The following is a 24385-nucleotide window of genomic DNA, read 5'->3' as shown; positions in this document are numbered from 1 at the left end:
TCTGTGACATTTCAAAGGAGTTAAGTGCGTAAAATAGCAATTTTCAAAAGCCCATTTCCACGCATAAATCCTTTTGAAAATTACCTCCAATGTGATAGGACAGTCCTAATAAGTAAACAAAGATCTCAGAATAATGGAGATATAAAGTCATTAAGTTAAAACATACATTTAAAATAATTTTAAAATTTGCCCATCTTTCTATTTTTTCTAGTTGTGCAATATCCTTTTTGAGGTGTGATACCTAGAATTGCACACAGTATTTAATGTGTGGCTGCCCCATGGATCGATACAGAGGCAAATTTTTTCTCCATTCTTTTCTAAATACTTCCTCACATTCTAGTTGCTTTTTTGGCTGCCACATACTTAGCTGAAGATTTCAACATCCATAGTGATTCCAAGTTCCTTTTCCTGGATATTTACTACTAATATGGAGCCCAGCATTGTGAATACATGGTTAGCATTATTTTTTCCTGTCTACGTCACTTTGAACTTGTCCACAATAAGTTTCATCTGCCATTTAGAAGTCTAGTCCCCAGTCTCATAATGTCAGCCTGCAATTCATGTTTTAACTACTTTGAATAATTTTATGTCATCTGCTAATCAGATCATCTCACTCGTTGCTCCTTTTCTAGGTCATTTATGAATATGTCAAACAACACTGGTCCCAGTACAGATCCCTAGGACACTCCACTATTCACTTCTCTCCATTGGGAAAATGGAGAAATTACTTACCTGATAATTTTGTTTTCTGTAGTGTAGACAGATGGACTCAGGACCAATGGGTTATGCTTCCCTGCCAGCAGATGGAGACGGAGTCAGGTTTTAAAGCTGACGTCACCTTAGATACACCCCTGTAGTGACCTCAGCCCTTCAGAATTCTCTTTAAAAGCCACTGTGGACATACTATTGAAAAAAACTTGATTAAATGTATGATTAAAAACAGATAACCATAACTGTACTGAACCAATCAAAAACACTGAACTCCAGTAAGAATATAGATGCCCTGATCTAGGGACTGGATGATGGCTTACCCGTAATCTCTTGGAATCTATATCCACTCCACGGGTGAATCCTTGGGCAGCCATGGGAGAGAAGGTGAGTCCATCTGCTACACTAAGGAAAACAAAATTATCAGATAAGTAATTTCTACATTTCCTAGCATGTAGCCAGATGGACTCAGGACCAATGGGATATACAAAAGCTACTGCCGATCGGGGCAGGAGGCTGCCTGCAATCTGGTTAACACCGCCCTTGCAAAGGCTGCGTCCTCTTGGGCCTGTATGTCCAGGTGATAGAACCTGGAGAAGATGCGCAAGGAGAACCACGTCACCGCTTGGCAGATAATGACGGGAGACAGCAATCTAGTTTCTGCCCATGAGATTGCCTGAGCCCTAGTGGAATGGACTTTAGTCTGAGAAGGTAATGGCTTTCCTGCCTCCATGTATCCCATGACCACCTCCTTAATCCAGCAAGCTATGGTAGCCCAAGAAGCTGGTTTGCCCTGCTTCCTTCCACCATGAAGGGCAAACAGGCACTCCATCTTTCGGACGGGTTCTGAAACCTCTAAATACCGCACCAAAAGTCTACTGCCATTCAAATGATGGAGGAGGTGGTATTCTTCCGCGTCCTTGTGCTTATCTAGGGATGGCAACGAAATGGACGGATTCAAATGAAACTCCAAAACTACCTTGGGCAAGAAGGATGGAATGGTATGGAGCTGTAACTCTCCTGGAGTCATCCAAAGGAATGGTTCCCGATACGACAATGCCTGCAGTTCAGAGATGTGACATGCTGAGCTTATAGCCACCAGGAACACCGTTTTCAAGGCTAATAAATGCAAGAAAAGACTGTGCAGTGGCTGAAAGGAGAGCCCTGCCAAAAATTCCAATACGAGATTAAGATTCCACAAGGGAACTGGCCACCATAGGGGTGACTGGAAGTGTTTCACACCTTTCAGAAAACGGGCCATGTCCAGATGAGCTGAGAGGTGGGTTCCGTTCAGCTCATCCCTGAAACAGGAGAGTGTCGCTACCTGGACCTTCAAGAAGTTAAGGGTCAAACTTTTATTCAAGTCATCCTGCAAAAGTTCCAGAATTAGTGGGATTTTGACCACCCGAGGGGGGACACCGCGTTCCTCACACCAGGCCTCAAATACTCTCCAGATCCGCATATTCGCTAGGGACGTAGAGAACTTCCAAGTGCGGAGTAAGTTGGCAATTACTGCCGCAGAATATCCTCGCTTCCTCAGGTGAGCCCTCTCAAGGGCCAGACCGTAAGACAGAATTGAGTCTGATCCTCTTGAAGGACCAGTCCCTGCTGAAGCAGGCCCCTGTGTGGTGGGAGGCATTGGGGGGGGGGGGGGTCTCCAGCAGGAGTCTTCGCATGTCGGCATACCACAGACTCCTGGGCCAATCTGAAGCTATTAGTAGGATTAATCCCCTGTGGTGTTTGATTCTGTGAATGACCCTGCCCAGCAGGGGCCAAGGAGGGAAGGCGTATAGCAACTCTTCTTCCGGCCAGGACTGAACAAGAGCATCAATCCCCAGGGACCACTGATCTCTTCTGTGACTGAAGAATCGGGGAGCCTTTGCATTGTGGGATGCAGCCAGCAGGTCTTGGTCGAGAGACTCCAGTGATCTACTATCAGCTAAAAGGCTTTGACTGACAATGCCCACTCTCCTGGATTCAGACTCGCCCTGCTTAGAAAGTCTGCTCTGATATTGTCTCTTCCTGCAATGTGAGAGGCTGAGTTCATCTGTAGATGTATTTCCGCCCATTCCATAAGGAGATCTATCTCCTGTGACACTTGCTGGCTCTTGGTTTCACTCTGGCGGTTGATATAGGCTACCGTTGTTGCAGTGTCCGATATTACGTGGACCACATAAGAACATGCCATTCTGAGTCAGACCTGTTGCTAGTAATAGCAGTGGCTATTTTCTAAGTTAATCAGCTATTAATTAAGTTGACTTAGAAAATAGCCACTGCTATTACTAGCAACAGTAGCATGGGATAGACTTAGTATTTGGGTACTTACCAGGTTCTTATGGTCTGGATTAGCCACTGTTGGAAGCAGGATGCTGGGCTTGATGGATCCTTGGTCTGACCCAGTATGGCATGTTCTTATGTTCTTACGTGGACCACTTGACCATGGAGACTGTGGCTGAATTGTAGACATGCCAATCTGACTGCCTGGGCTTCCAGGCAGTTGATATTCCAAAGGGCCTCTTCCTCAGTACAAGGTCCCTGAGCTGACTGACCCAGCCGAGTTCCTGAAGCAAGCCCATCTTACATAAGTCACCTTGTTGGTCACCTGGAGACTCTCTTCCATGGACTTAGCCCGGATCAGCCAGTCGTCCAAATACGGGTGCACCAGGATTCCCTCTTTTCTCAATGCTGCCACTATGACCACCATGATCTTGGAAAGTGATCTGGGGCTGATGGCTAAGCCAAAGGGCAGTGCAAAGCACAGGAAATGTTTGTGTTCTTGACGGATTGGAATATGTAGGTAGGCCTCGGATAGGTCCAGGGAGGTTAAAAACTCTCCAGATTGTACAACCATTATCACGGAGTATAGAGTTTCCATGAAGAAATGATTCACTTGTAGATGTCAGTTGATGCTCTTGAGGTCTAGGATAGGGCGAAAGGAACCTTCCTTCTTGGGTACAATGAAATATATGGAAAAAACCCCGTATTTTCCTGGGGGCGCAGGTACTGGGATTAAAGCCCTCATCTTGAGAAGCCTTTAAAGAGTAGTCTCCACTGTTTGCTTCTTGTGCTGGGCATGGCAAGGAGGTATCATGAATATCTCCCAAGGTGTGCTGCGAAATTCCAATACATATCCTTCTCATATGACCTCCAGTATCCATTTGTCTGAAGTGATCTCGACCCACTGCTGGTAGAAGAGGGACAGTCAACCCCCTAGATCCGTGTTCCAAGGGTGGGTCGGCAAAATTTCATTGGGGGGGGGGGGGTGTCAGGATGAACCTGAGCCTGCCCCGGTTCAGGATGAATCTGAACCTGATCCTGCTCCTCTCTTGGGCTGTTGACTATGAAAGGACTGAGACCTCTGAAATGTCAAGTTTTTGTAGGGGTGAAAGCACTGAGAGCTCCTAGGTGAGGGGCACTGTAACTGCTTTCTCTTATCTTCTGGTATCCAGGGAATAGGAGATTTGTCCCATTTACTGGCTAGCTTTTCCAATTTGCTTCCGAAAAGGAGTGATTCTTTAAAGGACATCTTTGTAAGATTTGCCTTGGAGGTTGCGACTGCTGACCAATTCCACATCCATAGCTGTCTTCTGGCTGCCACCACTGAGGCCATTCCTCTGGCAGACTAGATCTGAGCCCGCATCAGCTATAAAGGTGGCGGTGGGTTCCATAACCACTTTGGAATTCACCCCAAGTCATCCACCTCCTGAGAGAGGAGTAGGAATGAACGAGCTACCAGGGCACAACAAGAAGCAATCTGTAAGGTCATTGCTACTGCATCAAGGCCTGTTTAAGGATGGACTCCATCTGTCTATCGTGCACATCCTTTAAGGCCACTTCTCCCTCCACTGGGATAGTTGTTCACTTACAGACAGCACAGACCAGCGCATCCACTTTAGAGAAATGTGATCACTCTCTCACTGCCGGATCCAGAGAGTATAGAGCTTCTAACACTCATCCTCCTTTAAAATATGCTTCTGAGGCATCCCATTCCAAGTCAATCAACTCTTGGATGGCTTCCAGTACTGGAAAGTAGCAAGAGGTTTTCCATAGGGAAGTCAGAATGGGATTCTTCTTTGGTTCCATCATAGAGTCCGCCCCAGGAACTCCCAGCATCTTCAGGCTCTGGGAAACCAGGGCCAGTAACTGGCCTCTATGGAAAAACCATAACATGGTCTGATATGGTTCTAAGCCAGGGGGAATTTCTCCATCTTCCAAGGAATCCGTATCCTCCTCTTCATCCATGCCATCCGGGTCCCTGCCTGGGATACCCTTAGTGAGGAGTGGCATGCCTTGAGGTCTGCCGATAGGACTGGGAGAGGGAGGGCTTACCGACTGAGATTCTGTCTAGACAGGGGCAAGTGAGGTAGCAGACTATGCCTATACTTATTTATTTTAGGTTTTTGTATACAGTCATTCCACGTGAGAAACTTTGAGAATCACTAGATCACAACAGTACATAAGTTCGATAAAACATACAAATGAGGGGTGAGAGGAAGACATTTAAACAAGGCTTAAAGGCCCTGGAAAAATTCCCAAGAGAAGGCATCCAGGTCCATGCCTAATCCAGGAGGTACTGGGGTAGGCACCGTTGAATTTCCCTCTCCCATGGATAACCAAGTCACGGAGGTACTCAGATCTGGGGTATTCCAGGCTGTGGCTAATCCATCCTCTGAAAGGGACGAGCCAAGCTTAGCAAAGTCCAGGGAGGACAACGCTCCCTGTGCTTCCTCACAGTGCTGACATAAGTTGGAATCATCCAGGTCAGACTGTGAGGGCCTAATATGACAAGCAGCGCAGAGAGAAAGGCGCTTATGTTTCTTGGCTGCCAGAACCATTGGCAGCAGTAACTGTGCGTTCTATCGGCTCATGCTTAAAATTTTATACTCACAGATTTTGGGCACCTAGGCAGGACGTGGTGAGGCACATCCACAGCCCATGCGCCTGGCTTTACCTGTATTCTGCACTTAGTAGGTTGTGTGCATATGTACGGACAAGACATTATGCGTACACAGAGCCAACGCACTGAAAGTAATGATGTTCTATGGAAGGCAATATGACACGCACAAAGATGCATGCAAGATGGCCCCGCTGTGGCGTGCCAATCAAGCCTAAAGCGGGGCCTAGCCCACCAGAGAGCCACTCAATCTGCTTGGAAGACCACTACTCCTTACCCCAACAGGACCAGGAACAACATCGGTACGGCGCACCAAGCAAGAATACCAGAGGAAGTCTTACCGAAAACCCATCCAAACATCTCTGAATCGGGAGGTAAATCATCTTTTTTTTTTACTTATCTGGGCTCAGCGCTTACCAGTTGAGTACAGAGACAGTCTCCAGCTGCAAGGGGAGAGGGCGTTGGCCATCGTCGTCGTGCTCGGTTCCTGCACCTGCTGCCTTTCAGCTGCTTAAGTAGCAAAGTCCATGCCAGGAACCGGCTACCAGATCAAGGCACACCTCTGAGGGATCTTGGAAATCGCCTCAGAAATTCTTAACTGGGGGAAGGATCTTTAGGTATCACCACAGGAGAGTGGGGCTCAATTTTTTCTCCAGTTTAAATGTAGAATTTCTTCTTCCAAAAAGTACAGCAATCCCCATAGGGAGAAGTGTGTCTACCATCTGCTGGAGGAGAAATACTGAAGGGCTGCGGTCACTGCAAGGGTGTATCCAGGGTGACGTCAGCTTTGAAATCTGACTCCGTCTCCATCTGCTGGCAGGGGAGCATAACCCATTGGTCCTGAGTCCATCTGGCTAAACGCTAGGAAAGTGACCATTTAGACCTGCTTTCTGTTCTATCATTTAACCTCTTTTAGCAAAACAGAGGTGAAGGTATTGTAGAGTCACAATTCTCTCTGAAGTTCCTGTTTTTTTTTCAAGTTTGAAAATATTCAGATTTCAAAGTTTAGGAATCATTTTGGACAGGGAGCTCTCAATATCATATGAGAATGCTGCTGTAATCAAAGTGGCTTATTATAAACTCCATTTATTAAGGCCACCAAAACTTTGCTTACCAAAAAAGATTTTCACTCTGTAGTCCAGGCAATGATCTTACCCATCCTGGACTACTGTAACACATTATACATTGGTTTAATGTCCTATGCATTGCCTGCTCTTCAGCTCCTCCAAAATTCCACTGCTCACTTAACTAGAATTAAGAGAAGAGGGATATGATAGAGGTGTTTAAAATCATGAGAGGTCTAGAACGGGTAGATGTGAATCGGTTATTTACTCTTTCGGATAGTAGAAAGACTAGGGGGCACTCCATAAAGTTAGCATGGGGCACATTTAAAACTAATCGGAGAAAGTTCTTTTTTACTCAACGCACAATTAAACTCTGGAATTTGTTGCCAGAGGATGTGGTTAGTGCAGTTAGTATAGCTGTGTTTAAAAAAGGATTGGATAAGTTCTTGGAGGAGAAGTCCATTAACTGCTATTAAGTTCACTTAGAGAATAGCCACTGCCATTAGCAATGGTAACATGGAATAGACTTTTTTTGGGTACTTGCCAGGTTCTTATGGCCTGGATTGGCCACTGTTGGAAACAGGATGCTGGGCTTGATGGACCCTTGGTCTGACGCAGTATGGCATTTTCTTATGTTCTTATGTTCTTAAGAGCACATATAACACCAATGCTACAAGAGCTACATAGCTCCTGGTTAATGCAATGGTCCAGTACAAAGTTCCCTGTCTAGTCCGTAAAATGACTAGCACAGATGCTCGACTATGGATGAATTCCATGCTCCACATCCACAATTCATCTAGGGCCTTGAGGTCCAGCAAAGAGGACTTTTAGATGTACCTTCCATGTGCAGTGCAAGGCTCTCAGAGACCCATGAGAGATCTTTCTTGGTGGTGGCCCTTGAGCTGTGGAAGACTTTATTGGAGGCTTTCCACTTACCATCATATTTAAAAAATATGCTGAAGACGCTTCTTTTCCAGCTTGCATTTCCTGACAGTGACTGAGCACTAGATTATTTATGGAGGGCTGATATAAAATCGTTCCAGGGCTGTGATTTGTTGTTTGTTTTGTTCCGTATGTTTTGACTTTATTATGGATGCTTATTTTTGTAAGCCACTCAGAGCTTTAGATATTGGGCGGCCTAGAAATATTTTAAATAAATAAAATAAAAATAATCAGGTACCGGTCCACAAAAGGACACTGCCTCCTTTCCATGACTTCATAATTTCTTGAGGAATCTCATCTGGGACTCTATCAAATGCCTTCTGAAAATCCAGGAATACTATATATCAGCCTACTCACCCTTAGCCACATGCTTATTTACACCTTCAAAGAATTCTAAAACACTGGTAAGACATGACTTTCTTTTGCTAAAACCATGTTAGCTTGTCCACATTAAGCTATGTCTATATATTATCCTGAAATTCTAACTATAGTTTCTACCATTTTGCTTGGTACTGTCATCAGACTTACTGGTCTGTAGCTTTCTGGATCACCTCTGAAGTCCTTTTAAAAAACTGGTGTTACAATGGCTACCCCTCCAGTTTTCAGATAGAGTGGCATATTTTAATGATGTGTTACAGTTTAATAGGATCTCCAATTTCATATCTGATTTCTTTCAGAATTCTGGGGTGAATACCATCAGGTCCTGCTGATCTGTTGCTATACCTATCAATTTGTTTAAATACATTCTACAGTTCAACAGTGATTTGCTTCAGTTTCTCTGATTCATCTCCTTCAAAGAATAGTTCCTGTATCTCCCCAAACATCCTCCAGTAAAGACTGAAGCAAAAAATTCATTTAGTTTTTTCTGTGGTGGGTTTGTCTTCTCTGAGCACCCCTTTTACTTCCTGGTCATCTCTAGTGGTCTACACTTGGAGTCTTCTTGCTTTTAATGTACTTGAAAAGTTTTTTATTATTAACTTTTGCCTCTGTGGCAAATATCTTCTTAAATTCTTTTTTAGCCTACCTTATTAATGTTGTACATCAAACTTGCCAGTGGCTATGCTCCTTCCTATTGTCATTTGGATTTGCTTTCCATTTTTCATAAGATGTCTTTTTGGCTTTAATAGCCTCTTTCACAGCACCATTTTACCATGCTGGCAGTCATTTGGTCTTTCATCAACCTTTTTTAATACATTGAATATATTTTATGTGGGTTTCTGGTATGATATTTTTAAACAATCTCCATACCCTATGCAGATTTCCAACCTTTGCAATAGCCCCTTTCTGTTTCTTGCTGACTAATTTTCTCAAAGTTATTCTTTAGAAGTTGAATGATACTGTAGTAGTTATGCTTAAAATTCTCCCTTCGGTAATTATCTGAAATTTTACTGTATTATGATCACTATATTACCCCCTCTGTGAGTTCCTGCAGGCCCCCAAGAACTAAATATAAAGTAGTTCCCCCTCTTGTCAGCTCCAGGACTAGTGGCTCTATGAAGCAGTCTTTTAAGGCATTTACAAATTTTACCTTCCTTGTATGCCCTGATGAGAAATGTACTCAATCAATCTTGGGGTAATTGAAATTCCTCATTATTTTGAATTGACAAAATTATTAGCCTATCTAATGTCTGTTAGCATTTCACAGTCTGTTTCATCATCCTGGTCAAGTGGAAGATAGTATACTCCTACTGTTATACTCTTTCCTCATCTCACATGGAATTTGTATCTGTAAAGCTTCCACAATGCAGTTTGTTTCCTGCTGAACTATAATGCTACTTCACTCTATGCCATTCTCAATATACAGTGCCACCCTGCTCCCAATTCAGTATACCCTGGCATCCCAGTATCCCATTGATTATACTCTTTCCATCATGTCTCTGAGATGCCTATTATGTTTAGTGCCATACATTCTAACTCTCTGATCTTATTTTTTAGACTTTTCGATTTTTCATACAGAGAAGTAAATTATGTTTGTTTTTTTTAAATCCTTAATCACAGCCTGTTTATTGCTAGCAGCTATTTCAGGTAATTCTGAAGCAACCACATTTGTCTGCTCTTCATTTAAATCTACCTGAGCTACTTCAGCTTTCACTACCTCCTCTCTATTGGGAAATTCTGGTTGAAGTACTAATTTAAGTTACTAAACTTGTGCTTCATTAGCCTTTGTTTTGCTCTACAACAGATCAGTATTCAAAAAGAAATCTCAAAATAATTTCAGAAGGTATAGCCAGTTGAACATCTGAAAATGGCACAGTTAACATGGCCTACCTCATTATTGCGGACATCCCCAATGAAGTCTGCCTGAGGGGGCATTTGCACAATGAGCTCGGCTTCATAGGCCCCTTCTCCCTGGTTCTGCGCTGTGACAATCAGGGTCAGAGGGCTGTCATCTCCTATATAGATCTGTTTCTGTTCACTAGATGCAAAGTGACAAGATTTAATTCTCACAGAAAATAAAACTATTAAACAAAAACAGGGAAAAGTATAAAAACCACACCTCCAAACATGTAAACTAAACATTAACGGGATCCATTTCAAAAGCACAGATGGGTGTAAAATGTAGTTTTCGTGTGCATCAATAAGCTTTTGGTATATTACCTAAGGGGCTGTATGCATAACGGTATGCGCAGGAGTGATTTCAGGTATATCTGTACACATACTATTGCACAGAGGCATTCCCCAGGGATGGAGAGCTCGTTTGCACACGTACTTTTAATTACAGAAAGCATGCACGAAAACATCTGTGAGGAAAGAACCATGCGGGTGTCTATGTGCGCGCGGTTCCCCCATGTTATAAAATCAGTTATCCGCTCTCACACGCGCGCCCGTTTTTATATCGGCGCACGCATGTGCACGTGGGTGCTGACTCGTGTATACAAGGGGGGGGGTCATTTAGAAGCGTGCAGTGACGCAATCGGGCCTGCCCCAGTTCCCTCCCAGTCTGCTCCAATAAAGGAGCGGACTGGGAGGGAACTTCCTTAACCCCCTACCTACCCTGCCTCCCTTTTCCCCTCTCCGCTCCAACATCTAACTTCCCCCCCACCCCCAAGCTAATAATTTTTTTATTTTGGAACTTACCTGCTCTCCTGAGCAGCATCAAGTTCTGTGCGCCAGCCAGCTGCTGGCGCGCGCTTCCCGGCCAGCCCCTGCCCTGCCCATACCCCGCCCCTGGCCCTCCCCTTTTTATAAACCCGGCTCTTCCACGTGTACAGGGAGATATGGGTGTGGTTGGACCGCTTGTAAAATGCGAGCGGCCTGGCCACACACCTATCTCCCGGTATTGGTGCGCACCGGGTTTTAAAAATTAGCTCTATAGCGTGTAAGTTCACTTTGAAAATCAGGGCTGAAGTCCATGTCTACTTTGAACATGAGAGCTGTTATAAAACTGAGCTCTAAAATAAACAACATAGATCAGGGACTAGGAAGCTCCCAAATTACTAAAATAGAAAGCAAATGAAGGAACTGAGGTTTGCTGATTAAGTTTCTATTTTGGAAATGAAACATTGATTTGTGGCTGTATTAGTATACTGAGTATATTCTATTGATTTTTTGTACTCTAGTATTTGTTTTGTAAATTTTTAACTCGCTCCTTGGGATCTCAGTCCTTTGTGTCTGTTTTATTTTATTAATTTTTTTTAATTTACCTGGTAGTGCTACAACTAGCTGCTTTTTATTTCTTTCAAATAAAATGGAAGTAACAGAAGGTGAGAAATAGTTCTAGGTTAATGTAGGAACTCAGCCTCACCAAAAGAAGTCATTTCAGACACTGTTCTGAAGTTTAAAAATTCTTCTGTGGATTGTACAGAGACCATGAGGGAAAAACACCATCTACTGGAGATGTAGTAACTGGTACAAAAGTGTTTGAAGTACTCAGGCTCCCAAATGTTCTTTAAAACCAATAATTAAACATGGGAATGTGCTTTGCAAAAACAGATAGGCCAATGCTGTAGCATTAGCCAATAAGGCAATTATTCCAAAAGTTTATGCCCCATTAAAATTGTGCGCCACTAATAGGGAAGAACATCTGCAGATGGGAAAGATGACCAGAAAAATGTTGTGCTCCCCACAAATAAGTCAAGTAATGAAAATCAGGGCCTTCAGATTGATCAGAAAAAAATCTTCTCTATTTGAGAAAGAATTATTTGTCTTTTATACTGAGCTGGGAGCCTGGCATGAGTACACAGAGCTCTCAGTCCAAGAAGCAGTAATGACTGCACTCAAACAGTCCTTTAGTGTCAAAGAGATTGGCTGTCTTAGAGGCAGGAAGGCATGTTGTATCTCTCAAGAACCAAAGAAACTAACAGCATCTAGAAGTGACATGAATCCCCAAGACCATAGCCAGATGCCATTCTGAAACCTACAATGAAGCAGCCATAGCTGGTTGAAGGGGAATCTCTTTGTGCTTTGTTTAATATCAGCTTTCATATATTTGAGAGCCTAATTTATGTTTTGTTCCATCTAGATGAACTTGAGCTTGGTTCATCTCATTTTATATGATGCTGAAAAGTACAAGGAGGAACATGATGGAAAACAAGATGCAAGATAGTTACCATCCTATAGACTATATCATTAAAAAGTGAATTTTAAAATTGGCGCATGGGGGCACATGTGTGCACGTTCGTCAGTCCGGGCCCAGAGATGCGGCTATTTTCTAACATATGTGCATATATACGCGCATGTTATAAAATAGCCTGGCCGTGTGCATGTGTGCTGAATTTTAACTGGATGTACATCTGTGCGTGCAAAAGCCGCTTTTACCGTGTAAGTGGGGAAACTTTAAAAGGGATGAGCGCCAATACCAATGCATGTTTTACCAGTTCCTCCCCAGTTCGTCCAGTTACTTACTAGGTCCCCCAAATGCCCCTGGTTTGATAGCCTGTACACCCCCCAGTTACTCCAAACCCTTTATACCCTGCCAAAATAGCTCCTTTTTTTTTTTTTTTTACTTAAACAACATCCAAAACAGAAGTAAACTTACCCGACAGGGGACCTTGGTTCACATCAGACTGCATAAATATTTATGTGCAAATTTCTGGTTAAAGTCTAGAACCACCCATGCCTTGCCCAGACCATGCCCTTTTCTGAGAAGATCCGAGATGTGCATGCAGCGGCATTTATGCGCATATACAGGCGGCTTTTAAAATCCGCTTGGCATGCACAGGCCCGACATATTCGTGCATCCCCTGATTTCGGCGTGCGTCAGGCTTTTAAAGTTCATCTTTAAGAGAATAATTGGTGATGTCAAGATAGCTCTCTTAAAATAGCGAGTAATCTTAATTCTCTATTATCTCGCTTACCTTTCTACTGCAACCTTCAGGTTCGGCTTACAGATATTGTCTTCACCGCAATCCAGAAGAATATGAGCCTGTTTCAAAAGGAAAGATCCCCATTAACAAAGTCAGTCTCGTCACCATTAGCACTATAGATCTTCATTTCCAGATCTCGTACACACATTTCGCTACAGCTTTAAATATTTCCAAAATCAACAGCAAAACCAATCTTTGGCCGATAAAAAAGAGAATGTTTGTTAACAAAAGTGTCATTCTTTTCAGAATTTGAGGTGTGGGGGCTGAAGGTTGGTCTTTCATTCCGTTCTTATATTGCCTACAATTTCTGATAGCCACCCAAGGGAAAACCTGTACAAATTAAGAACATTCTGGGGGTAACTGTCAAAGGGACTTTGGTGGATAAAACAGCTTTTCACATGCAGAAATGGCATTTTTACAAAAACAGTGTTTTATCTCCCTTCACATTCTCCGTTTCTATTTTTAAAAATGCTCGTGCAGAAATGAGAGCCATGACAGGTACACACCTATGAACAAAGCAGAGTGACTGCTGCAGCACAGGGTATCTACTCAGCTGTAGGCTTTAGGTCACTGAATGCTGCTGGGCATGTGAGGAAAAAAAAAGGCATTTCTGCAGTTCCAGGGTAGATTTTCAAAGCAATATCAAACTGCTAATCTGATTGAGTCCCTGCTTAACGCAACAATTAAAAGTGATTGAGCTAGAGAACTGCATGAAGTTACCATATCCTGCAGAGAAAAAAAAACCTAGGGCAGTGTGAACACTATCAAGAACTCTTAGATAACTGGGTTAATTAATCTGGTAATGCCCTAGAGAATAATTAAGGAGTCAGGGACAAATGCAGTCCATGATTTCCTGCTGAGGAAATTCAGATTAATTCAGATTATTTAGCAAGCAGCATTATTAGATCTTAACACTCTGACTTGATTTTGGGACTGTATGATGAAGACTATGTATTTAGTTATTATTTATTAAAACATTTCCAAGACTACATCTTTCAGAAGAAAGTGCACTTGTTCTGGGGCTAGCCTGGTAGTAAAATTAATAACAAATCTCCCACAACATATTCCCGAGGTATCAGTAGTTGAGGGGCCAATATATGAAGCCGCTGTATTTTCCGCAGTTTAGGAGAAATTTTGCTATGCATCCTAATGAGCTCCAAGCTCATTAGCATGTGTAACAAAATTGTGGAAATATTTGTTACATGTGGCCATGGACAGGAACTTCATGCAGTCCTGACCGTGGCAACATGCGAAGCTGGCCCTTGATTCATGCACGAGCTGGGGGGAGATAAAGGGGCCTCATGGCCATTATGACCCTCCCCCTACCCAGTATATTTAAAATTGCCTGTTGGTTCTAGTGGACCCTCCCACCCTAACCTCTTAGCCCCTCATGGGCCATAAATGTTAGAGAAATCTTTTCTGAAGCACTGACCCCCTTCATGCCCCACCCATGTAACCCCACAAAATCGATTTAAATGCACGACCTCTCCATGCCCATCTGTCTCTCCCTCCCCAAAGTTTATCCCATCAAAGAAGTGGTCTTCTAGGAGCAGATGGCAATCCCCACTCGCTCCTGCCTTACTGGCGCCAGATTTCAAAATGGCACTGGGTGACCTTGTGAGCGCCTTGGAACCTCCTGACCTCATGAACCATTTTGAAGGCTGGGAACAGCAGGCAATACCTGGATATGCTGCGGCAGGCCAGAGTGGGGAGATGATACGGCCGCGAGGCACCACTCACCCAGCCCCGCAGCAAAGACGGACTACACCTCTTTGAGGAGCGGCTATCTTTCTTGCGAAAACAGGCCTGCAGTCTTTTTCACAACATCACACAGTGAGGGGCTCTGTATGTTCCTGCATCGCAGCAGCTCATTATTGAATGATTTAAATAAACTTGCACACCACAGACTATGCATGAAAGTTTACTACTGCAAAGCTTTTTTTGCAAAAGGGGGCTTTGTGCAAAAAATAACAGCGCAAAACTCCAAAATGTTAGATACTATTTTCAATACAAAGGAGTGAAGAATGATAAGATGGAGGCCAGATTTGCAATGTTTTTGTTTGTTCAAATGCAATGACCTAATTATAGCCAAGGATGGTGGCACAATTAATCTTGTACATAACAAAGAAGGGTATAGAAGGTGAAGAACCCCTTTTCTGTCTTCATTATGATATCTGCTGTCGCTTCACCAAAGAAAATACAATTAAATATAACAATTTAGTAGTTTGCAAAAGTAAGGGCTGCAGGTACAGTACTAACCTGCCGGCTGATGTTGGCAGGGGTGAACTGGTTAAGGATAGGTTGTAGTCCCGTTGAATCTTCAGCTGTTTTATAATTCAGTTGGTACTCCATGAAAATGGTAATGGGTGTAAGCTTGTCCCTGAACTCGGAATCATCCTAGAAGACATATTATTAGTGCATAAGTAAGTCGAAAACAATTTAAAGATTTAATGAGTCAGGGGACATAGATCTAATACTAATCCTCCATTAGTTTATCTCCTTCATCATGGCTTGACTGAGGGACATGCCACCTGCACATAGCTGCAGAGGATGGTCTAGATGACAGAGAAATGCGGAAATAAGATTAACCCTGCTTCCATTTCCTTCCTCTACAAAGATGCACATGCATGCCGAGACTGCTGCTGCTCGAGAGGTCTGAAACAATACAACAGCGAGGAGCCCTTAAAATGTAAAACAGCCGAGCTCTTACCCGCAAAAAGGCCTGGAGTTCTTCGCAGCGTAGCCCACCCCCGTTGACGATGGTCATGTTCTTTGAGTGTCCAGACTGCCTACTGTGCAGAAACAGAGCTCGCCTGATGGCTCCTTTCTGCTTCACTTTATCCAACAGCAGCTCCACTTGGAAAGCTACAGAATCCAAATGCTTGGTTAAGAGACAAAATCTCCCAGAGAACTTCACATCCTGCATTCAGTACAAAACTACTATGCTCCAAAAGCAATCCTAAAGGTCAGCTAAAAGCGGTAATGTATTATTTATAGGGGCAATTTTCAAAGGGATTTGCTGCAGGTCAATGGGTGTGTACCCAAGCCCCTTTCAAAATGGCAACATCGTCCCCCTCTTCCACGTAGGAGGCAGGGGGCAGGGCTGGGGCCATCTTGTGGCTACCTTCCAGGGGAGTTTGCACCTGCCAGGCAAGGGATTTCAAAAGAAAAAAGCCGCAGGGATTTTCCCCTTTGAAAACGAGCCCGCACTGAAGAATGGCACAGGTTTCTCATTAGTCTTTTCAAAAAAGATTCCAATTTTGGTTATAGTTCTCAATTGTGAATTTTCCTCTTTCCCCTGCTCGTTCTGGGGAATATTGTAGAGTTGATTTATCTGAAGTTTTGTTAAAATATGTTATGCTTGGGTACTGATTAATACTGAGGAGATGCAGGTGGCACACCAGGTTAAGAGGCGGTGCCTACGAAACTTTCTGTGTCTCCATCTGCTGGAAGGGAGGCAAAACCCAGGAGTCTGGACTGATCTGGGTATGTACAGGGAACAGAAGTTCATGCTAGACTAATGTAAGGACTTTCAAATCACTTAAGATAAGCATGGACAACCATGACCCAGAGCTCAATAAAGCACCTGATTTATAAACTCAGCTTGCATCTGAGCTCTGGCTTTCCATGGAGAAATGCAGATGTATGAGAAGTGAGAGCTATTGAATGTTTGTACTCACTAAGATCTCGTGGCAGCTTTCCTTTACCGTCAGCCTTTAGGCAGAACTTCACTGTAAAACTGTTGACAAATATGTAAGACAGGACTATTTCATTTTCTATTATTCAGTCAAAAAAGCATGCCTCAGTGAGGGCTTAATTTTTAAATACACATTTTAATTTCTGGTTCACGCATGTTTGTCATTCCTCTTCAGATCTCATTCACAAGCATCATCGAGTTCAGTGTCGCACACAATTTTGTGACGTTTGCAATATTCCATGACTTGGCCCTAACTAGGGCTTGCAAATTTTTTTTTTTTGGTGGGTGATTATTTGACAATGCTCAGAACGCAAGGTTTGTCGGCTGCCAGTAGCTGCAATAGCATAATGGTTTGCCAGCTGAAACCACTGTGCTGCCACAGCTGATGGCAATAGAAGATAACATTGTCAGCATTTCACATCCTCGAAAAACTGTAAGCCCTTCACATCATCAGCTTTATCAATAAAAATATTTTGACCCCAGGGTTTTCTGTTCTGTTTCTTTGGGGTTCCAATCAGAGCCAACCTCTTCAGTAGCACCACAAGATTTCATTCACAACCCCTCCCCCTTCCCAGCTAGCCCAGGCACTGCAGTGATACTCTTCAGCCAAGGACAAGAAAACCCGTCACGCTGGAACCCTGATTCTGGACACTAGGTGGTGGCATGGGGCAAGGGTTGCAACCTTTTCCCCAGTCTCCCAGGAGCTGTGAATGCTGCTTCCACATTATCGAAAAACCTCACTGGCCCAAGAGACAGAAGCCAAACTCAGAAATTGAACCTGGATCTTCTACATGGCAGCCCACGGCACTGCCCATGAGTCACTGGGCAGGACCCTAGGCATAACTATTGAGAAATCTCCAAATACTTGTTAATAGCCATAAGATACATCTTGAGTGGGTATTAAAAAAAGAAAATACATGCCACAGTTGAATTGTAAGATAGACACGCACATTTTGGAGTTTAAAAAAAAATCAAAGGAATTGTATCCCTTGCTCTTACAGAATGTTCTGTATATAACATTATGGCCCTAATTATTTTCCCCACTCTGACTCTATGGGGAAAACAGCTTAAGTAAATTAAAAGCTCTGCTATTTCCAAAAGAGGTGGCCCGCGTCTTTTTACTTTTTGTTCAGCAGTTACCTCCTTTTGCTTTAAGCTTTCACCTTAACTGGAGTCAGTTCTACTTACTTATCACACCAGGAGTCTTCATTAGCTACTTGTGATTTTTTTCCCCACATTTTTAATATTTCTCTTCCATCCATCCAAGAATGACAGTGACAACTGGCAACCTGGGGCCAGAAAATGCAGCTGCTTCCAGAATCCAGTACATATATATATATATATATATACACATTTATTTATATTTCTTCTTTCCAGCACTTCAAAGCAGATTACATTCAGCTCCTTAGTGTAGGTATTGTGCCCCTGAGGCTGACCACTCAGTATCACCACTGTACAATGGCTAAGACTCCCTCTCTTCCCACTGCACAGAACCTCAGCTTAGAAACTGAAGCCTGTGCCTTTAGGACATTTTACTTTATCTGTAAAACCCACTACAACACAATCAAAGTCAAAGTTTTTATTAACCAGAAAATGCCGCTCACCGCCATATTCACTGGTTGAATGGTTTTGCAATAAATGGAAAAAATATGCCTCACTGGGATCATCGCCACCATAAAATCTCACTGCTTATTTCAACCTTATTTACACTGAACTGCATACCAACATACATAATGCTTACCAGGAAACCTTAGCACCAGTATCTGGAAGATCACAAGCCTTATTTTCCGGGTTCAGGACATTTGGAGAAACCTCTAGAACTGCATTTACAGTGATAACTGGTCTAGCCCTAAGAAAACATAACATGAAATAAAATAAGTTTTCTTTTTCTCTGGAACTTTGATCATGACAAAATTGTTATCTTGGCTTAGACAGGTAAGTTTCCATAGCATAAATACATTAATCAATGCCATGCACCAATTCCGCTACAAGCTTGAGCTGCTTTGATTTCTAATAGAAATTTTCAATGCGTAGGGCATGGCTTCAGTTATGATACTTTTGCGATGAGATGATCCAGCTAAAAACTTCAAACTTAGGTCTAGATTTTTCATTCCTCTATAAATATAGCAGGATGAAGAGCCACAGCCAGAAAAGGGGCGGGGGGGGGGGGGCGTGATAGTGTGCCCCTGGCCGCATCACAGCAGTGCATTTCTGCTCGCCGCAGCACACTAGCACCCCCATAGTGCCCCTGCAAAAGGTGCAGCTATTTCCAGCGCTACTGCCGGTGATAATGTGATAATAATAATCACCTGCAGTGCTACCACCAGGCCAAAAATTTTGTTAACCCTGCTCAAAACCCACCCTAACCCTCCCCTTTCCCTCATTTTAATTTTCATGCCACGATGCACGTGTTATCGCGTGTGTTAGCGTGGTATCGCATGTGATAAGGCCCATCACATTTTGAAAAATGACCCTGAGAGTCTCTAACACAGTAAGGGCCTGATCTTCAAAAGGATTTACATGCTTAAAACTGGGTTTTACCTGTGTAAATGCACTTTACCCGTGTAAGTGAGCTTTTGAAAATTGCTGCGACAATATGTTACATTTATGTGCGTGCCTCCTTTTCATGTTCTGCAGAGCACCACGAACAGAGTCCTCAGAATGTTAAAGGAGATCCTCAGATGTGGGGGCTCAGCATTGTTACAGCACAGAACAAGGAGTTAAAGGAATTCCTAGGGCTCTAGGGCTCTACTCCCAGCTCTGGCAAGCCACTTCCTCTTGCTGTGCGCCACTCAACCCAACTGTGACTCGGCATTTCATGCTAATTTTTCTTCCCTTCCCAATTTGGAAGTGGCCAGTGCACGTCAGGAGTGAAAATCTGTGATTGCGTGCTTGACCCTAAAGAGCTACAACCATAGGCCATACTGGTAACGTCAACTGTGTGGGAAACTCCCATTACAATGACTACAGACAGACTGGCACTGCTGGTGGCAGCAAGGGCTTAAAACTAATTTATGAAAGTTAGCATTTTCAGTTCCCACAGAACAAAACAGAAGCAGAATTTTCAAACTCTCCATGCTGGGAACCTTTAATCTGCGGACACCGTGCTTTCACATTTAAACTTTGCCACGTGTACAAAGTACGCATGGTCACTTGAATCTATTTTCTGGGCAGGAAGGATTTCGCTAGAAGAGCGCCTGTGAAGAGTTGAAAACTCCATCACCGCACGGACTTTCCCCTCCCTCCCAATGCAGCTACAAGCACAGGTGCAGTGGAAGGACTAACAGACTTTTAGCCGCACTGAGGGACGGCAGTTATCAGAGAGCCGACTGACACGGGTAAAATGCTAGTCACCTGTGCAAATGGCTGCGGGAAAATCGCCCTCAGTGTGTGACTGGGATCGTCCTCTGGGGATCCTTTGCCAGGTTTGGACTTTCCTGTTCTGAGTTAAGAAACTGGATTTTTAGGGTTCATCGTGGCTAGGAGCCCCAATCCTCCTCTCTGGCTTTGACCATCAGCACGTTGTTATTTAGCTCTCTATTTACCTCCTCTATGATTCTATTAATACACACTGAGATATTAGGAGGCAGTGAAACAACAAAGGTGATTTTATAGCTGTAAGCGCAGAGCTCCAGTCTGCGAGTAAAAAGTACTCGTAGACGTCGGTCCCAGTTTTCAGTGCGGCCTTGCGCGTGTAAATCTGCTTTGAAAATTAGGGCAGGCTGACGCGCAGAAATGTGCACGAGTCCATTTACACCTGTTCTGGAGGTTTTAACTGCAGAAATCCTTTTGAAAATTTGGCCCAGTGTGTGTACCAAGTTCAAAACTTTCAAAGGTAAAAAACAGTTATCATTTATAGAAGACTGTAGAATTTAAACCCCCCCTCCCACCCAAACCTAAAGTATTTATGGCTTAATAAGCTAATTATTCAGAAGTGGGGGAAATCACAGTCAGTGCTGTCCTCACATTTGAGTTTAACTGCTTGTGGTGAGAGTGAAAAGGGAAAATAAATGCTGAAGCAGGTCATGTGTGATAACTATTTATCCTGAAACACTTTCAGATTGATCCATTGTGACGTAGGCCTAAGCCTTTCTTGGGCCACTCTTCAGTAAAATAAAGTGTGAGCCCAAATCCTCCAGTTTCGTTATGTGGTGCAATCGCTTGGCCCCAGAGCATGCAATAAAACTTTGAAGACCATTCATATTGGCCTACAAACCTGCGTACCTGTATAAAACAGCTTTGTCAGCACCAAAGACACCCACAATCAAATCTAAGAAAAAAATAAAGAAAACAAGAAGCAATAAACACTCAGACCTTTCAAAATTTTGAAGGACTGTACTTTGACGTCAGATACTCTCATGTCCGTATCCCTTCTAGACACCAAGATGTGTGGAGCAATCCCAAGGTTTTCAACATCGATGACACATGACTAAATACATGCTGCACCTTCGAGCTGAGCTAACTGGATATTGAAATGGGGTTTCAAGCATGGGCAAATTACAAGGTTGATGGTGAAATCAGCATAACTTTCTTGACCCGTATTCAACAAAACAGCAGCCTCTTATTAACCTGAAGCAAAGAAACCCTCAGTGCAGAGAGGAGGAGATGTCTCAGCTAAGGAAGCTCGCCCTCACACGTTTATTCTGCCATGGAAACGGCAGCCGCACCACATTAACTACCTAATGAAATCCAGGTTTTAAGTGTGACCTGCCTGACCTCTGGCATGCTGTTCTACCTTTACCACCCACCAGGGGCACAGGGGATGACTTTGTAATCGCCTACATTGGTGCAAAGTCCAAGAGGACCCTGTGGGCTTTGCACTAATTTTCAAAGTGAAATTACCTGCATGCCTTCACTTTGAAAATTATCCCAGGAAAACTACCCATACACACTTCTGCCTGCTGATGTGGGCAGGTACTTTTCTTGCAGAAACTAAAATACATAAATACAAACTCTCCCCCCACCCCCCTCGGAACGCCTCTTCTCATTGCAGGTAAAGTTACTCGTGGAGCGGCACTACACAGCTAAATGTACCCACACGCAGGGAAGACAGTTTTCATAAAGCCCATTTGCGTGGGTGAAGTACTCTTTTAACCATGGAAATGGCTTTTAAAATTATTCTAATTATGTCATTATGGCATAAACTTAGATTACCATAGAATGCTGTTCACTGATACACCTAAGGAAGGTTCTAGATGAGTTTGTTTCACATCATGTTTAGAGATGCCTACATTCTGCAAAATGTTACCAAAACTTCAGCTTTAGAAGCAGACAACAAATAATTACTTTAATCAATTCATGCTCCATCATTCAATGCAAAAAAAATCTAGTAGAGGCCAGAAATTGTTAACACTATTTGGCTAATTCCACATCATTTCTTGTTTCTGCTATATCACAGGGGATTGTAAATGGCAAATATAGGAAAATTGGTTCTTACCTGCTAATTTTCGTTCCTGTAGTACCACGGATCAGTCCAGACTCCTGGATTTTGCCTCCCCACCAGCAGATAGAGACATAGACATTTAACTGACTCTGCCCTATACCACAATCTGCCAGTATTTCTCTGTCTCCAGCAGATGGTGGAGGTGCAAAATCCTGCAGTCTGTAGTTAGTCTTTAGTTTAAAAAAAAAAAAAAAGGGGGGATAGTTCTCTGAGGGACTTTAGCTAGCTGTACTATCTCTTTAAAAAAAAGAAAAAGAGAAATTGATTGCCTTTGCTGTGAAGCCTCCCAGGGGGTTGGCAGGTCCTGAGGGGACCATGCCCCTTGGTATTGAGGCTAGTGGAGCCGGGGTCGAAGATCCTGCAGTGCTCCCCCAGTCCACTGAGGTGATACCGGGGAGCCCGGCTCACTCTCCTCACAAGGGATAGGACCCGCGTTTTTCAGAGCTGCCGATCAAAGCTGCCGACAGGTGGTGTAAAAAAAAAAAAAAAAGAACAGTTTTATGGTGCCCTTTCTTTTTTTGTGCTCGGTTCCTTTATTGCAGCATCTCTATTTTCAGCTGCCGTTTTCGTTTACCGGCTCAGTTTTCTTCGCTCCAATGCCACATGGTATGGCCTGCTGGGCCTGTGGGGATGTGCGCGCGCTTGTCTCGCCAACCCGGGGGGGGAGGGGAGGCACTTCAATTTCAGATGGAGGCAGCGTTTTAAGGCCTCACCGGGACCCTGCGAGGCCCGAGCGTCCGAGGCTCGCTGCAGCAAAACCCAGGAGTCTGGACTGATCTGGATACGTTCAGGGAACCGTTCTTACTTACACAACAAAATATAGTTCTCATTTTCAACCAAAGTGATGATAAGGGTGCAATTATCTAATAAAGTCGTTAAGCATACCTGGATAGCCATTTTGGTCCACATCAGTTGCTCCCTTCAGCGAGTATCCAAAGCTGGGCGGCACAGTTTGGGAAGCCCATTGGCCTTCCAGAACCTGAGAGGGTGCAGAATTGAGACCTGCAGCTCTTCCATTGTAGATGTACACAAGGCCTCGCTTTTCATCACCACCGTAGGGAGCAGCAATGGCAATATCTGGAGACAAAGTGAAAAGCCTTCATTATAGACAACAGATACCTCCTGCTTTTCTGTAATCCTTTTCAATGAAAGGGGTTTGTTTAGAAAACTTTTAAGCAGATGCGCCCTGCTTAAAATACTATCTTAGTCTAAACTCTTTTTTTCCCTAAATTTTTCTTCACTTGATAGTTTAACATTTAAAAAAAAATGTATTCCATTATAAAATGGTTACATGGAAAGGTTACAGCAACAGAGACAAAACTCTTATAGTATTAGCGCCATAAGTTCTTCATTGATATGTTACTCTTTGGCTGTAGTCAAAGATTGATATACTCATCTTGCACCAGATATAATCTTGTACTCAATAATTCAGAAAATAATATCATACCATTGAAGCCATCTTGGTCAAGGTCTCCAAGTGGTGCAATGCAACTGCCGAATCTTGCAAAGATCTGAAACCCGCTCAACCTTATCGCAGCCTGAAATCCACCAGAGCTTTGTTGGAGGTTAATGGAGACCTGACCCACCTCTTGCAGCTTTCCATCAGAGCCACGGTCCATAAAGAGAGGGGCTCCAATGAACAAGTCTGGGAAACTGAGTGGAGAGCACAAGGTTTTCAAATTCACTCAAGAAATGATAACTTTCTGCCTCATGTTCATTAATCATTGACATTTTTTTGCCAAATCAAAAATGCTTGAGTGTTATTTTAAATGGGTTTAATAAATTCTTGCTAGTTGGGACAGGATTCTCTTTACAGTAACTGGTGAGCAAGGCATCAGGATCCAAAGCAAGGATTTGCAGTACAGTTTTCTAGCCCACCTGCTTTAAATCATGGATGGCCAACCCCAATATGGTAGGGCCACAAAAAAAGTCTGTTTCACAGGATAGCTAACATGCACATTTTAGAAATATGGAGGGCAATAGTGAAAGCCTGTTGAATAGGACTGTTTGATTATTGCCCATCCTCTGCATGAGTAAAAGTACTCATGTATGTCAACAACACTCCTATGTTTACCTATTTTTGCAGGTATTCCTGGGCCAGGATTAAGTCAGAGGATGCAACTATGTATATAGTTTGGGTTATTCAAAGTTAAGTGTGATATTTAAAAAGCACCCACAGAAAACAAAACATGCAAATTTGTATGGGTACTTTTGAGGGGGGCAATCATCAAAATAAAACTTCTTGCCTAGGTGATTTCATTCCCCCTTCCCCCATTATTTGAGTCAGACATCATCAAAGGAAAAAAGAAAAAAAAATCTTTCTGTATGTCT

The 24385-nt window shown here is 43.3% G+C and overlaps 1 protein-coding gene across 1 annotated transcript in view; it reads right to left on the bottom strand.

The window, feature by feature from the left end:
• The window catches only part of ITGAV (integrin subunit alpha V), a 182176-nt gene that overhangs the window by 38529 nt on the left and 119262 nt on the right, over positions 1 to 24385 (bottom strand). Inside the window, exons 12-20 of the mRNA XM_029605959.1 lie at positions 23502 to 23707; positions 22940 to 23131; positions 20836 to 20881; positions 18353 to 18460; positions 16595 to 16653; positions 15625 to 15779; positions 15174 to 15311; positions 12906 to 12973; positions 9877 to 10024 (exon numbers count right to left, since the gene is read on the bottom strand). Coding sequence (XP_029461819.1) covers positions 9877 to 10024; positions 12906 to 12973; positions 15174 to 15311; positions 15625 to 15779; positions 16595 to 16653; positions 18353 to 18460; positions 20836 to 20881; positions 22940 to 23131; positions 23502 to 23707 — 1120 coding nt within the window. The remainder of the gene's footprint in view (positions 1 to 9876; positions 10025 to 12905; positions 12974 to 15173; positions 15312 to 15624; positions 15780 to 16594; positions 16654 to 18352; positions 18461 to 20835; positions 20882 to 22939; positions 23132 to 23501; positions 23708 to 24385) is intronic.

This window comes from Rhinatrema bivittatum, chromosome 6 (genome assembly GCF_901001135.1).
Source record: "Rhinatrema bivittatum chromosome 6, aRhiBiv1.1, whole genome shotgun sequence".
Classification (NCBI taxonomy): Eukaryota; Metazoa; Chordata; class Amphibia; order Gymnophiona; family Rhinatrematidae; genus Rhinatrema; species Rhinatrema bivittatum.
Note: the sequence above shows the minus strand (reverse complement) of the source record. Positions and strands in the feature narration are given on the sequence as shown.